The 17,857-nt window shown below is 36.7% G+C and overlaps 1 protein-coding gene across 1 annotated transcript in view; it reads left to right on the plus strand.

Annotated features, from left to right (window-relative positions):
• Window positions 1-2,016: 2,016 nt before the first annotated feature.
• The window catches only part of LOC113064108 (matrix metalloproteinase-17-like), a 57,914-nt gene continuing 42,073 nt past the window's right edge, over window positions 2,017-17,857 (plus strand). Inside the window, exon 1 of the mRNA XM_026234671.1 lies at window positions 2,017-2,551. Coding sequence (XP_026090456.1) covers window positions 2,411-2,551 — 141 coding nt within the window. The 5' untranslated portion in view covers window positions 2,017-2,410. The remainder of the gene's footprint in view (window positions 2,552-17,857) is intronic.

Below are 17,857 nucleotides of genomic sequence, written 5' to 3' on the forward strand. Positions count from 1 at the left end.
CCATCCATCATCTGTTTAGCTGTGAGATGAATAGAATTTAATGTGATATGTACTATTCTTTAATTTATCTTTGACTCATCACATTGACAAAAGGTGGCTTAATGTTGGCCCAGGGCTGTTGCTTGAATTCACAGGGCCCAGGAAATCTTCAGACCCAAAGAGCCCCACTTGTCACAGGTCCATGCAACCGTGAACAGCAAAATTTAATTTATTACATGCCTCAGAAAGACAATTAGGCATTCTACATTTAAAATATGCAAAATCAGATACGTCCATCACTGTTTCTTTCTTTGTAAGCAATATACATGGAAGGAGGCGTTCCATTGAAGCTGATGTTAACAGAATTAAGTACACTAAGTTAACTTTTTCCCCCAAAGTGTAAGCTCAGCAGTCTTTTCAAAACGTCAAGTCTGAGGCCGGTAATCACTGGACGCCTGCGCAAAAGTAGGTTATTCATTTGAATTACAACCCTTGATAATCTCCATCTGGATTTTCCTTGACAGATGTTTCGTTTTGCAGCGCAACAGTGCAGTTGATTAACCACATGTGAAGGGGAAGCTGTCACACACTTGACACCAGTGATCCTCTGTCCTCCCTCTCTCTCTTTCAGTCCTCCATCCCCACACCTTCTCCATTAATCTTTTTATGCCTTCAAACCACCGTCTCTCTTTATGCATTACGTCCCCACATGCCAGTCTCCGTTACATGGTGTTTTTCAGTCAACAGATCTGCTCCACCACTGCTGTCCTTTATTACCTGAGGCCAGTGCCTAATATTTCATATGTCTTTGCATTACATTTCAGGGTTGTGTCCCTTGAAATGTGCTTAAAGCTTAAAGCTATAACTCTGTAATGTGCAGGCTTATGATTAAGTGATAAGAGCCCTTACTACCATAAGGTGTCAGGTGTGCCGTTGCCTATGATGCATGTTTTACCCTCAGATTCATTTAGATTATTGACTCGAGTGGAGATTTCTAGCAGCACTGTCCTTTATATAGAACAAAAAGTATCTGTACTTTAAACACATACATAGTGTGATATTTAGAGAAAGATCACACTTACATTATAGTATTTGTGTTACCATGTAAAATGTTGTGCTGGCTGAATACATGTATTTTATGTACAATGAGATTTTTTGATTTTAGGCCTAGAAGCATTATCTACAGTGGGACATGGCTAATGGTCATTCTTACCGCCTCATGAAATTGCTTAGCAGTGATGTATATAATACAGGTGACTCAGTTCTTCAGTTTTTATTTCGTGTTATATTGACTGGAAATAGAGCTTGGAATATTTTGTTCATAATACTTTGTGTTCAATGCAGAAGTAAAAGGAATAGTTCATACAGAAAAATTAAAATTACTTACCCTCTCGTCCTTCCAAATCTGTATGCCTTCTCTTTTTTTGTCTGCAGAACACAAAAGAATATATTTTGAATGTAGATAATCAAATGTTGGTTTCAATGTTTTGGTTACCAAAAACATAAAAAAAATAAAGATTTCTCAAAATATCCTCTTAAAATCCATTTAATTATTGTCTGTGCATCTGAATAAGTGTCTAATATAGGTTTCTTATGATAAATGGTTATTGTAGCACATCTATCCACAGACCTATCCAGACTAATAGCAGATGTAGAAGTTCCAGCCATCTATTCTCAGCTGAATGTCCCAGAGACGTGGGTAGAAATTAAGACATCAAGTTTATTTCAGAATCTTAAAACATTAAATGAGCCTTCTAAATTATTGTCGTGTATGACATAGCCTACTTAATATTCATGAATTACGCTTTCGCATTTAGTGACGTCAAAATTAGAACAACCTGTGAACCACTGTCTCCAAAGTTTAATTTAAAATTGATTATCATTTTAATTTATTCGAAATTTAATATGCTTTAATAGTAAACCTGTAATGTAGCACAATTAAAAACGCACAGGTCTCAGCTGGAAGACAATGCCCCCGCTGAGCTCCCCTCCTCCCCTCCTCCCATCTGGGAAGTATACAAGTTCTCCTCGCGCTTACCGCGCATCAGTCCGCTGTGTTCGGCGCTGAGCGCGGCATCTCTTCTCTGACAGTAGGCTACAAGCACTGATCTCAAAGGGCTTCGGATTAGGACTGAACGAAGACGTTTGACTTTTGTTTTTTGGGGAGTGAATGCGTACACGTTTCATCTTTGGAAATCGTGATGACCACTGTGAATGATATTTCGTCTGGAGACGGATTCCTGAGGAGATGTATTTTCCCATATTGTGTTGTATGTGGTGGGTTTCACGTGTTTGCGCACCACAGTGAGATAGTTTGACTGACACGTGTTCCCACGGACCGTTAAATGACCGGGATCCGGCTTTGGGTGATCTATACGATGGATGCAGCGAAAAGAAAGACCGTTGTGTGAGCACTGGGAGCGGGGACAATATGAAGTCTCTCAGAAAGTGGAATCCCGCCCGGACCATTTGGATTATTTATCCAGAGATGATTCTTTTTTCAGTTCTTTGGTTTTTATCTCTAACTCGGGCGGCCCCGTCTATAACAGCCGAGCAGATGGATATGGGGGTGGTAGGTGCTCTTTCAAACCTGTCTTCCGACTAATAATTATCGTGTAGGGAAAAGGCGTGAAAGAAAAACATGTGGCCTGCGGGTATAGATAATTACACGTATTAGACACGTTTATGAAATCGAAAATATATTCGTACTTACGCTCCCACGCGTCTGAATATAGGCTACACACATAACGGATTTATTTCATGTATTTTTTTAGACAGAAATCAAGTTGTTTCACACAGGACGATTCATAACCAGATCGTGCGTAAAGTGTGTTAAAGAAATAGTTCAACCAAAAATGAAACCATGTCATAGTTTACTCACCATCATTTTTTTTTCAAACCTGTATGACTTTCTGTCACACACAGAAGACTGGCGTTCCTCGGTCACCATTCATTGCATTTTTCTTTCCATATAATGAAAGTGAATTGTGATTTTGAGGCTGTCGTTCCTTTTGTGTGCCGCTGAAGAAAGTCAGTCAGAATCTGGATTAATAAATTGAGGATGAGAAAAGACATAAATGGGTTAGCTATCACTTTAAAAATCGTGCCATTCACTTGTGGGTTAACTTCATTCCTACCCGATTATGTGCGCAGTATAACTTACATAAACACATACGCAATATTCCTCAATAATACCGACGAGAAAGGTCGTGGATCGTAGTTCTGCAAATAGAGTGTCCTTTTCACGCTGGAGAATGTCGATAAAGTTATTATGGCCAGATGTCGAACTGTAGTAGCACATGTAGAACGCTATTTTTGTGATTGTCTGTAACTGGAGCAATAACCAGCCTCTTCTCAGGTACTTTTCCCCTCAAACTCACTTTCATTCTGCGCGCGGTTTCAGAGATAATCCTTGACGTGACATTTTCACGCGCATCCAGTTTTGGAGAGCGCGGGAACCGTCCACATATTTTCATTTGAAAGACAAATTGTCTAGAGAAATGTTTTATTTATTGACTATGATTTTTTTGGCTGATATTATGCCCATTTTGCAAAGCACATTTAAGTTATTATTAAAGTATTTAATTCACACTGGCAGTTCCTTCAGAAATGTTTCAAATCAGGCAAAATATATACATAAAAAATTGCTTACTCTTAAGTTGCATTCAATCATCCCTTTTTCATCCCTTCACATATTAAATGGTCATTTGCCCATTTATTTTTTGATGATGCACTTTGCTCACTTTGTATCATAGGTAAGAAACCAGCATTTTGAATTTAACTTAAAAGTTTTGTGTATGATGGATAAGTCTAGTGGTACAGGGTTTTTTTTCATTCATTCATTCATTTTTTGTGCAGAGAGATTTTATTTATTTATTTATTTAAAATAAACCAATCAATATTTACTTGCAACTTTAAATGACAGATTTGTTTTCCATGGGGAAAAATTCTAATATGGTGATGGGTATATGCATTTTAAATGTAATGGTTTGGAGAATGTGCAATTTAGTTGGACTGACCAATTTTAGAAACATTGAATTTTAAACTAGAATTTTTTTTCTACAAAAATCATACTTAATAAATAAAAAAAATAAATCCTTTCTTCCCCTATAATTTTAAAATACGTTATGCTTAAAAATCCAAGGTAGTCCATGTCCCCACACTTTGAATGGGCATAAGTTTGTGTTCTTGCATTCATATGTGTTTGGTATCTCGCTTGGCTATACATCAGTAACAAAAGCATTAAATTGTTCTGCTCCTTATTTGATTTTTCTCTTCAAAGAAATAGATTTTCCTAACAAATATCCTTCATCTTTTTTCCTATATCCAGTAACTTTCCATGTATTCATAAAGTACTGTATGTGTATTGATCACTTTTGTTCAGTGTTCCCTTCACTTAAATAACCTCTTGTAGTAGAAACTTTTAGCAGCATCCAGTAGGATTTTCAATTAAGCTCTCAAATGATTGGCAGAGAGTTTAAAGGCTTCTTTTTTAATGACCCTCAAAAATCTAATCTAGCGCATATAAGGAGGCTGTTGATATCTGTCAGCATGCGACACTGCATGCCATCAAATCTGATCATTAAATGTGGCATAGAATCTCTGCAAAGAACAGCTCTCTGTGGCAGCAGCTGATAATAACATGACACATACAGAAACATACAGACACTTCTTTCAGATCACATCTCCCATATCTCCTGCAGTATCCATATGGCTGTAGATGACAGTGTCGTTGTTGTTAACTTTGCACCCAGAACTATCATGCTTTAATGAAGACTAACAGAGTCTTGTCCACCTCCAGGGAGACTGGCCATAGCTTTGTGGGCTGTTGGCACAGCAACACTTGACAGTCGCATATAATGCTTTTAGAGATCTAAAAGCCACAGGTGATGGCACAAATAGTGGGGTATAGTTGGGATGGGGTGGGTGTTAAGTAAGGGAGTCGTGATGGAGGAGATGACCGTGTGGTTTGGTTACTGGTTTTAAAACTGTTGCTTGGAATGCACAGAATGGGGTCAGACACATGACTCTTTTCCCCTTTCGGGTTTGAACTGATGGTAAAAATTAAGGACATTATTAACTTTACATTAATTTTGAAAGATAAAGCTTGTGATTATGGAAATGGGTATTACATTTCCAACGAGTGCTTGCAGTGATTGGCCAATCACAGTGCACTGGGACAGCTGACCAATCAGAGCAGACTGTGCTTGTCAGAAAGAGGGACTTTGTAGAAAAAAACACATTTGAAAGAGGCGAGGCATAGCGGACCTACAATAATGTACAGTATTTGAAAAATAATGTTGGTTTTTTTTAACATTAAAGCATGTCAACATATTCTGTTACACCAAATACATAAATTAATGATCTTTAAAAAAGCATCATATGGCCCCTTTAATTGGTTTGTGGTGCATGCTACAAAGGTGTTTCTAGCTTTTTTATTTTGCATTACGTTGTTTTTCTGTTTTAAAATCCTCTGAGTCAAACTAATGTAATGTCTTTAACAGGAGCACCAGCTGGACCGCAGCGCATGGCCACCCTCACCCATGCTGTACTCATCATAGTACAAACTCTACCACATATTAGCTCACAAGTCCTGAATGGCACATCATCAACTGAGCCAAAGAGAATTAGCCACCTCTGCTGTCATGAGCCTGTCCATCATTCACAATGTCAATTTGACCAATGTTCTCATTCTCTGGCTCTCACTTCTAATTACCCAGAAAGACTTCAGCATGAGTGGGGTGGGCCTGCGATTGACATCCAAAGCGAGGTGGCTGAAAGCCAGCATAGACCAACAGCAGAGTAATCAAGAGAAAGGGATGAGTATGAGAGCACAGCCTTGGAGACTCAAAGGGGCCGCAGCATTTAGAGAACTGGTAAACATTAAATCAATAGCATTTCTCTTTGGCTAAGACAGACCTGTCTCTCCAGAATAATGTACTGTGGATTGATTTGCAGCTGCAGTAAATCAGGTGATCTACTTTTCGGGAAAAAACTGCCATTAGTTGTACCTGTCAGTTGGAATTGGCTACATTTTGCATTTCCCCATTGCTCAGACAGATATATAACAATGCAGCGAGTGGTAGTAACTATTCTTGTGCTGGGTGGGCCTGTAGTTTGTTGCATGTCCTACTTTCGACTGTCATTCTGGATTCTGGTGACCTCTGGTCCATTGCCAGGCTTCTGGGATTTGGGATTTGGGATGAGGAGATTATTTCAGGAACAAGGTCTGTGGAGAGGTGGCGGAGGTGTGGATGAGAATAGATTTGGCACAATGAGGCAGCAGAGTAATATGTCGAATTATGCACCTAAACCTCCATGCCTATAGTCATATTTTAGAATGTCTATTAGTCTGTCTAATTAGATTCTCTCACAACCTAGAAGTTATGGTGCGCAATTTCCAGGAAATCAGGTTTAAAGTTTGGGAGCCAGAGTTGCTGTCCCAACAACAACAACACTGATGTATCTTTTTTTCCCAAGCTATCACACTGTTTTTGATTGTGTCCAGCCCAGACTGGAGAAAAACACTAGGGAGGAATAGAAAAGGATGGAGGCTCATCACTCTCTTCTCGCTCCTTTATTATAACCCATTCGAAAGAATCCATAGATGGTGTTTGTAGATATATAGAGTGTCAGACAGACAGACCCAGTGCAGCTCATCTTTCAGAGAAAAGTATCTTTTAGGCTTTGTGCATCTTTCTGACCCTATAGCATATCTAGATAACATGAGCAGCAAACTGGATGCAGTATATATATATATATATATATATATAATCAGTACAGACCAAAAGTTTGGACACACCTTCTCATTCAAAGAGTTTTCTTTATTTTGATGACTATGAAAATTGTAGAGTCACACTGAAGGCATCAAGGGCTATTTGACCAAGAAGGAGAGTGATGGGGTGCTGCGCCAGATGACCTGGCCTCCACAGTCACCGGACCTGAACCCAGTCGAGATGGTTTAGGGTTGAGCTGGACCGCAGACAGAAGGCAAAAGGGCCAACAAGTGCTAAGCATCTCTCGGGGAACTCCTTCAAGACTGTTGGAAGACCATTTCAGGTGACTACCTCTTGAAGCTCATCAAGAGAATGCCAAGAGTGTGCAAAGCAAAAATCAAAGCAAAATGTGGCTACTTTGAAGAACCTAGAATATGACATATTTTCAGTTTTTTAATACTTTTTTGTTATGTATATAATTCCATATATAATTCCACATGTGTTAATTCATAGTTTTGATGCATTCAGTGTGACTCTACAATTTTCATAGTCATGAAAATAAAGAAAACTCTTTGAATGAGAAGGTGTGTCCAAATATATATATATATATATATATATATATATATATATATATATATATATATATATAAAATGAAATAAGTGTTTGTGTGTGTGTGTGTGTGTGTGTGTGTGTGTGCGCATTGTTTGATGAATTAAAATTTTTAAAGAACAGTATTTATCTGACAGAGATACTTTTTGGGAAAGAAATTTAAAGAAATTAATACTTTAATTTCAATGATCAATTAATCAGAAGTGATGGTAAAGACATTTATAATGTGTTTTTTTTATAATAAAAAAGCTTTCTACTTCAGATAAATGCTGTTCTTTTATTTGTGTGTGTAGTTTTATATATTTTTTCTAAGCCTGAAAAAAGTAGTATTGTAAATTTCTCTAGTGAATTAAAATTTAACTAACAAGACTAATTTTTTTCAAATGCAAGGGTTATGAATAGCAGCCATTTGTCAAAAAGTGTGGAAAAATGCTCCATATAACAGTTGAAACGTACCATTATATGCTTTTATGGCTGACACGTGTGTGTGTGTCTGTCTGTGGGTGTGTGTGTATGTGTATATATATATATATATATATATATATATATATATATATATATATATATATATATATATATATATATATATATTGAAGTGTGCTATCATTTTGTTCAAAATGTATACTGACAAAAGAAACACCTAAAGTAGCTAGTGCTCTGTGCACAGTAATGATGTATTTTTGGTATGAACATTACCAGCCAGGGTAGTGATTATGCTGAAAGCCTCAATGGATAAACCTCAGGAAATACAGTGCCCTGTAATATGTCAAATTCATGAGGGAATGAAAAGAGCAAGACCCTACACCAGTTGATTGGTCTGAGTTCTAATACTGTAGATCAAACTGTGTGGTAAAGGAGGTAAGAAGGATGTACTGTAAATGCACGCAATATTACGTGCTTTCCATTGGATTGCATCAATTTCAGAACTTCCGAACCAATGCTGCTGAAGTCCAAATTACCCCTACATTAAATCCATGTGCACCCTTGGTCTTATTTTAGCCCGGGATACCCCTATCCTCCCGAGGCAGGCTGAGATCAAGGACGTCTTTGCCATGGCAGTCTATGCAATCGACTGGTTCTTGCACTGGTTTTGTGTTGCTTTGGCCCACTCTTTCTCAGATTAAAACAACCCATGTCGAAACAGGCAACCATGAAAAACCATAAAAAAGCCCCAGCTACAACAAAGCTCTTCTTAAATTGCTTGCAGAATTGTATAAACTGTTGCTTTGAAGTTTATGAGAGTTTTTTATAAACACATCGGCAAAAGGCCAAGTGATTTTAAATAGCGTCCTGTAGATTTTGGTGACTACCCCATTATGACATCTACTAAGTCTGTTCACTTTCCAGGTCTTCAGAGGCACCCAGCAGGTGCTCCTATGGTTTGCCTCTCATTTGCATATTTTCAGTTTCTAACGAGATGACAGAGCAAGTGTGGAGAAGGGTGGGAAAAAAAAGGCCTTCGCAGACGCAAAGAGTGCCAGAGAAATCGTTTTGCGAAAGTGAAGTTTTTGATGTGTGCCAAAAAAAAAAGATTCAAGATGTAAAGTTTAAATGACACGGCTCCTTCCACTTCTGTTTACCGTGAGAATGGCAGAGAGAAAGAAAGGTATGTCTGAGCCAGTGAAGCCTGTAGATTTAGACAGATTCAGGATGCATGACTGCACCATGGTCAAATAGATAAAAGGCAGTATAATAAGGTATTCATTCTGTTTCACCATGAATTGACGACTTGCCACAGCATAGAATTTTTCTGCAGTTAAAAATGAAATATCAGGATTGTTAGATTTAATAAATGAGGCTTTCATTGAAATTACCTCATGAATACACAGGACAGGAGTTTCATGGAGAAACTGAATAAGGGTGCCACCACGCCATGATTTATGGATTTGGGATGCTGTGTTGCAAGAACATAGAAAAATAATGCAAGGGTTTGTGAAAGCGACACTCTCTCATGCATCCCAAAGTTGAGTGTGTTCCCATAATGCACCTTTCCCAAAGGGAGTTTTTTTTTTTGGTCTTTCCTTTGAAGAAATTTGACTTAAATAAACTGGATTTAGGTAAATAACTATATCACACAGCATTGATTTTATACCAGTACTGTCAATTTTATGTCAATGTTGGGTGGTAAAATAAGGAGCAAGTCTTGATCCTTCATCAGTGTGCCCTCGGCAAGGCTCTTAACCTCAGGGAGGCCACCTGTTCTCTTTACAGTCTTTTAGGATAAAAGCTAAAACCGTTTTTTTGCTCAACCTTCATTTTTTGAGCCATGTTGAATGCATGCATGTTATATAAAAATGATCCCCTTCAAATGTCTTTTGTTATGACCTATTTTTTATTTTTTATTTACTTGAATCCAGTGAGTACAATTTAATGGAAATGTGGCCAACATAGTTGCGAGAAACCACTTGACAAATCTAACATCTAATACTTCTGAGTGCACAGTGAATGATTAAATTGCTATAGAGCAGCCTTGGTTTCGGAATTTGTATTTTTTATTTTATTTGTTATTCATTTTCATAAACATAAAAAAAGTAATTAAAAAATGAAAGCCATTCCAATAAAGTATTCTAATCCATGAACTGGACAAACCCACTCCAAGATGAAACACAGCAGTGAAGATTTTGTTTTTTACAGAATGGTATTTAAACTTTATTGGTAAATATTTCAGAGAGCTCTCAGAACTCTGAACTGAAAAGGTTGGTTTTGAAAGGTTAATTTTGCCATTTATGCATCCTCACATTGTTCTAAACCTTAATGACTTAATTTATTCTGTGGAACACAAAAGATGATGTTTTAAATAATGTCTTGGGTGTTCTTTTCCATACAAAGTCAGTGGGGTCCAAAACAACATTAGAACACACTGAAAAAAAATAATAATCATGATTTTAATGGCACAATAACTCTAGAAGTGTTAAGAACAGTATGGAACTGTTTGGCCCTTGGTGGACCTTTTCACGGCATTTGAAAAGGGGAACATGGGACTGCTGTAGGGGTTCTGCTGAAACTTTGTTGTGTCTGAGTTCAGTGATGAGTCAGTTGTAGATGAGTCAGGACTGATGCTGCCTCCTTTGCCATTTAGACGGCATATTGCATAACTTGCCCCAGAGATCTTGAAATCAGTAGTGGAGATGGGAAGATTATCACCATCATAAGGTTTCTAGCAATTTTCAGGTAAACGATCTCAACAAAGATGAGCTGGAAAAAAAAAAGTGTAAAATAAATCCAGCATATGTTCAAAAATATGGTTGACGCCCACATTATCTGGCAACAGCTTTGCCATGATGGTATACAGATGGCGGTGGTACTGAAGAGACAATACAGAAATGATTCTAAAGGCGTCCATGTCTGCCCCCGCTAGCCAATTACACTTGTATTATTTGTCATGAAATTTGCATGTTTCCAAAAAAAAACAAAAAAACACAAGTAATCCCTACAGAGCCCACCAATGAATACAGAGGTAGAATCATTATTGGATATGATTCAGTACAATTAGTAGCCAAGGAAATAAATTATCTCATTCTTCTGTTTGTTTGTTTATCAGGAGCCTCTTGTGGCTGTTCTGAACTTTTTTGGCTACTGGTTTGTCATGTAAATGTCTCGCGGTTGCTAAAAAGAGGGCCTTTGGGCATTTTTTTTTTAAATAATTTCCTGTCTCGCTTGGATTGCTGTGATGAGTAGTTGAGTCAATGGGGCTGTCTGGAGAGAAAAATTGCTGTTTTAAGTGTGCTTTTATGATAATTCCTGTTTTTAGCATCTCGGGAAGATGAAATACAGAACACATAAGCAACAAATAAAAATTACAGCTCACAGCTGCCAAGCTAAGGTGAATATCTTACCTTTTAACAGTGTTGGGATGTAACAAAGCCAAGTGCACACTAAAAGACTTAGAGTCCTATTGCTTTGTGCATCAGTTCGTTTGAGAAGCGCTGTGAGCTAGTTAGGAAGAGAATGATCTTGTAGTTGAAACAGCTAGTCTGAGATTAGTTGTGCAGTGTGCACAGAAATAAGTATAGAAAACAAGTTTGAAATCTGTAGAGCCTGAGACTAGTGTGCATACTAAAAAAATGTTTTGTAGTGAGCATGTGCCGCAGGTTGGTTATGATCAAGTATTTTTTTTCTTGTTAATCTAGAAAGCATCAGATTGGGCAAAAATTTGTTTAACATGAGTAATCGATATTTTGTTCAATTTTATAAAAAAAAAAATATATATATTTTTTATATATATATATATATATATATATATATATATATATATATATATACACACACACACACACACACACACACACACACACATATATATATATATATATATATATATATATATATGCTCTCACAAATTAACTCAAAATGGAAATTTAATAATTAATAATTAATTACAATTATTATAGGGCAATTATAGGGCATTAGAGCATGTAATAAGTTCAGGAATTATTAAAGGGACATTATCCAGAGGCAGTGACAGAATCAGTGCACAAAACTTTTATGAACTAAACACTAACACAAATGAGTCTAATAAACATGCACACACACTCACGCATACATACATAAAGTAGATAAATGAAACCAGATAATGCAGTTATGGAAAATGAGTCAGTTAACCACCTGAGCAGAAACTATCAGCACCATTTCATAACGGGGTTTACAGCTTATACTAAACCTCAGTTTCGTTTGGTTAAATGTACAATACTTGGATTGCCTTGGCCACTGAACGAACATCAGGATGCAGTCTCAGAAGAAAGTGTTAATGGTTTGAAGGTTTGGTGGTGTTGGAATTGCGATCACATTCTCCCGGGTTTGAAGAGTGATGAACGCTGTGGTGATTGCGAGTTCTCTCCCGGTTGAAAAGTTGCAACATGGCTTGCTGCAACTGTGATGTCCTGCCAGTGTGGAATTTGTTATCTATTAATACAAATTCATAGATAACAAATATAATATACAGTAGGTCATATTAACTAGTTGTTCTATCATAAGCATGCATAAAACAGCATATAATACAAAATACAATATACAAGGAAGTAATAATTAAACATATTATGTTCTAGAGACGTTCGTCATAGAAGGTTTTCTATAATTGAATAGGTAAGAGTCCATTTTTATGGGCATTATGTGTCTTTCCATGGGGAAATGGAGTGAGAGCTGCACTGCTCACATTCCTTTGAGCAATAAAACTGCAAGTTATAAGTGTCGGTCAAGGCAATATCAAAGCACGGCAGAAACTGTGTATTCAACGCTTCAGCAACAACATATATTTTCTCCACCTCTTTTTATTTGCGAAGGTCATAAATCTTCTGGAAGTGATGTGTGTGCAGTGCTCAATGGCAGCTTTATTGGTTTGGTTTGTTGATAGTTATCTTTGTAAATATTAGTGTATAACTCAATGCCACTACTGTTTATACTACACTACAGTACAGATATAAACTAAATCGGGAGATACGGTTACTATTCAGAGGAGATTGAGACTATGTCACATGGGCATGTTGTCTAAAGGGCTGTAACTAGAGATGTTTAAAATAGATAAATGTGTATTTTAAGTTGTTTTATTTTATTTATTTTTTGCATTCACAAATTCATTAATAACTATCAGTTTTATAAATGCCAGCTTATGTTTTTTTGTTTGTTTGTTTTTAAACATTTCACAACTTGATATTTCAGTTACAATTTCTCAGTTTCTCAAAATGCAATATTATTTCTTTAAATTGTGACTGTAGCTCACTTTACAGCATCTCTGTCTCCATATCTACATATTGACTTTTTATCTTAGAATCTTTTTATCTTGTTTTTTTTTTTTACAGGCAGGAACAGACTCTCATGCTCTAGATATGTTCAGAAATTGACTTCTTAAAAAATAACATCCTGAGAAGTATTCACTCGAGTATGACAGCCAGTCTACTAGAGTCAAGGCTCTGAAAACAATCAAATATAAATTTGCCCCTTCCCATGTTTTTGTAGATGTTGATGTATTTGTTGACATTTAAACGTCAAAACATCTTAAACTGTAAAATCACAGACTCTTGTTTCAAATTTCAGTTTTTCATTACCTAGCAGAGCCTTTGCGGGCTTTAGGTAATTTCATAATCTGATTTTACTATACAGTTGACCTTCTCTGGTCGGGACTCATTTGGTTGACAAAAGCCACATTAGAGAGTATGTTACTTCTCAGGGCGGCCTTCATCCATCACCAGTGAACATCTGTGGTTATGCTTTGTTGAAGTGCCCTGCAGCGAGGCCCAATGATTGTGTCACAGGACTCATGAGTCTGGCCCCAGAAAAGATAGGAATTGAGCTAATGAGCTAATTAGCAGTTGTTAGTAGCTCAGGGCCCTGGGATGATTTGTAAGAGAATGGATGAGAATCGCTCTTTTGTTGTGGCGCCTCTCTAATGATATGACGGACCTTCCCTGATCACAGACTCATCCACAAAAACACTCACCCCCGTTCCGCTGCACTATAGAGGAAATAGACATCTAATTTCATCTGGTTCAAAACGTCTTGCAAAAACTGATTTACTGATTCTGACAGGGACACAAAAGCTATTTTTACGCCTTCATCACTTTATTCAGCTGTGTGTTTATTTATGTTGTTTGGAATAAGCTGAGATATTATTACGAGAATGCAAAAGCAGTCAATTGGCTCTCAGTTCCCACAGGACTGATTTAGCAGTGCTGGAAAGTTCTCATATAATTCTCCTAAAATGAGTTATTCAAGTAAAAGTAAAAGTTTCCTTGGTTAATGGGGAGTAAACAAGTAATAAAATATTATGTCTTATGTTGTGCATTTCGTAATTTATCAGACAGTGACATCTGTCAGTCTAACGCAGAGAACAGTGGTTGATAAAAAAGTTGACTGCAACTTTTCATATCTTCCTAGGCATTTGTTCATTTTTATGAATACACATATTCTCCTGTCAACACTCATTAGTTGCCAACATTCCTCATTAATGAAACCTTGAAAAGTATCACTGGAGTTTTCAACATGGGAATAAATTACATTTTCAAATTATGTGGAAAGTAGTTAATAATATTTCACAATATTACTCCTGAAATGTTATTAGAATTCTGTGATTCTGAATTCTATTCTGTGATGTAAATCTGAATCTTCAGCAGCCATTACTCCAGTATAAAGTGTCACACGATCCTTCAGAAATCATTAATATGCGTTTTTTTATTTTATCGTTTTTTTTATCAATGTTAGCAACAATGTTAGCAATTTTTTGGAAACTGCAATACTTTTTTCGGGATTCTTTGAAGAATAAAAAGTTAAAAAGAACAGCATTTATTCAAAATATAAATGTTTTCTAACAATATAAATCTTTGCTATCACTTTATCAATTTAACACATCCTTGATGAAAAAAAGCTTTAATTTCTTTCATAAAAAGAAATTAACTTTTTGACTTTTGAACTGTAGTGTATATTGTTAGAAAATATTTCTATTTTAAATAAATGCTCTTCTTTTTAACTTTTTATTCATCAAAGAATCCTGAAAAAAGTATGACAGCTTCCAAAAAAATATTAAGGAGCATATTAGAATGATTCTGAATGATCACGTGACACTGAAGACTGGAGTAATGATGCTGAAAATACAGCTTTGCATCACTGGAATAAACAAGATTTGAATGTATATAAAATAAGAAAATGCAGCATTGATGACCATAAGAAACTCCTTTAAAAAACATACAAAATCATTCTGATCCCAAACATTTGAACAGTATTGTACATATATATATATATATATATATATACACACACACACACCCACACATACACACACACACACACACAAACCGATATTTCTCAAAAATTCTAGCAGATTTTGTACAAATTGTGGATTGAAACTGAATGCAGCAATAATAGTACGTACACCAAAGAGTCTACTTTATGCTTTGAAGAGTTGGTTTCCCCCCTTTCAATTCTCAGGAGCTTTATTAAGAGTATATTACAGAGTTTGTTGGGAGGCATTGTGTATCTGTGTGACTTTTATGCCCACTGTGTTCTTTGTGGAGCATTAAATAAAACACACAGTCAGTGCTCTGTTCCAGACAGATTCTTTCCTCCATTTGTGAGCTTTGGCTAACTGCCATTTCAGACTGGTGGCCAAAAGGGATGCAACTTCAAGTGCTTATGAAGGCTCGGACTCACTACGGAACTTACTTTTAACCACTGTAATAGAAAATTGTTCCAGGAGTCAGGATTTGTTTACTTTAAAACCAATGCCGGCTCTTGTTTACCATTTCCCATCGAAAAAAAAAAAATCCCAATCATGAACGCTCATGAAACCTGACTACTAGCTGTTTTGATGTGGGATTTCATCTCTCCAATCTAACAAAATATTTGATTTGAAATATGTTGTTTGAAACTGTATATTAGCAATGGAAATACCTTCTTTCCAACTGAAGCAGGGATTTTCACCCAGAAGTCTTGAGGTATGTGAGTGAACGAGGTGCCCAAGCTTTGTTGAACAACCTCACTCACTCTCTCGCTTATAAAAGATGAGTAGGAATTAGAGAGAATATGTCTAGTGACGGAAGCAGGAAGCGTGGTGAGGAATACCAAAGAAAATTGGCCTAGCTTATTTAAATGTGCATAGCTTGTGCATAGTTGGCTCCTGCACACCACTAAATATGAATTGATTTGCAAGTCTTTCAGCAAATGTTTAGTAAGGTTTAGTAATGGCATTGCATTTGGTGTTCTCTTTGGGGGAAACGTAAAAAACTGTTTTTGTTGAATAAGGCTTTGAAACTCATTAGCCGTAAATACAGTTGCCTATCGGTGACCCATCTGTAGGGCCTTCCGCACTGCCGAAACCTTTTCATAGTACCACAGCTAATTGTGGAACTATACCACTTTTGGGCATTTTCGCACCGCCGGAAGTAGGTGCGATTTTAGTACCGAACTGCCTTTTTCGAGAGCCAAATTAGCTCCTACTCCGGAACAGAGTCTAACCAGCACAACTGGTACTCTCCGTGACGTAAGTAGACATTGTTTGACTCGACGCGTTTGAAAACGCCTTCACCCACCATGATTTAAAACACAGTGTAAACATACTGTAAACATACTGTCAAATTTTTTTGCAAATATGAAGAACAGCAATAAATATACGGACACTGAAGTGCAGGCACTTGTAGCAAATGTAGCACTGCCAGATGACGTTGGCGATTCTTAGTCCTTCTTTCCTTTCTTTCAATCACTTTACTTATACATCGACATTCCATGTCTACTATTGTGAAACCCACGAGACAGAACAAAAACACACCTACAATCAAAGCATCCTCCATCCTCCTGTTGTTAACATTGTTCTTTGTTAACGTTGTTAAATGCTGCCATCAAATGACATGGCTGTCAACCTGCTTACACCACTCCCTAGTACACACTGTCGGTGCGAATGCAATCCTTTAAATGGTACTCGGAAATACTGTAAATGTAGTTCTGGAACTAAAGTTAGGCGAAAGGCACTATTCACAGTTTTTGACTGAAGATCAAGGCTAGAACTTTTTGTAACACATTGGTGAGTTGAAAAAAACTTCATCTGACATAGTCCTCTTCACGTTATTTGTATAGGTATATTTATTGGCCATGAAAATGGTATTTGCTTTATTTTGTTGCAAAAAATCTATATATTTGTCACAACAGTCTGTCTGTGTGTGTGTGTGTGTGTGTGTGTGTGTGTGTGTGTGTGTGTGTGTGTTTGTCTGTGTGTGTGTGTGTGTGTGTGTGTGTGTGTGTGTGTGTGTGTGTGTGTGTGTGTGTGTGTGTGTGTGTGTGTGTGTGACATATTGGTCTCATCCGAAGGGTACAATGAATCAGCTTGCATGTGTCCACCAGTGGTTTCCACTCAAATTGAATGGAGTGTGATGTCAATTAGCCTCTGCACACTGAAGTTTCTGATGAGACAGATTTGACAAATTCTCAAATTTTGTTTTCACTTTTCTATATCTCATGAGGTTGTTTTTTAAGGATACAGTTTAAGGCCTTACAACTGAAGTACACATGGCCAAGCAGTGTATTTTATATATAAACACTTTTTCTTTTCTATTTCTTTTTTTCTTTATAGCGTCAACATAAACATTAAATGTGTTTTAGAACTGGTTACTCACACAATATGTGCAAAAACACCAGAACGAGGGAGTGACGCATCTGTAACTATATTTACACAAGTACTGGAGTAAACTCTACCCTCAGGAATTGCAATGGTATCTTGTAACCAATAGCTCATCCACCTAGAAAAGCTGTCCCACATAACAATGGATGATACAGACAACTTTACAGGTCAAATAATAATGGGTTTTGCCTGAAATATTCACGAAAGTGCTTTAAAAAAAATACAAGCTTCACATTTAGGCTTTTAAACTCTCCAGAATGCTGTCTTGAATAGCATCCATTGTAAGTGCATTACTGTAGCAATTAGTTAGTTGGATAGTTAGTTAGTTAGTTACAGTAGTCATCTTCTTAAATTAATTTGAACTAAGGGCTAAACCATTATTAGTACTAATAGTAATAAATAATAAATCAGTTGAAATAAATTAATAAATATTATTATTATTAATCTATTTTA

Source organism: Carassius auratus, chromosome 46 (genome assembly GCF_003368295.1).
Source record: "Carassius auratus strain Wakin chromosome 46, ASM336829v1, whole genome shotgun sequence".
Classification (NCBI taxonomy): domain Eukaryota; kingdom Metazoa; phylum Chordata; class Actinopteri; order Cypriniformes; family Cyprinidae; genus Carassius; species Carassius auratus.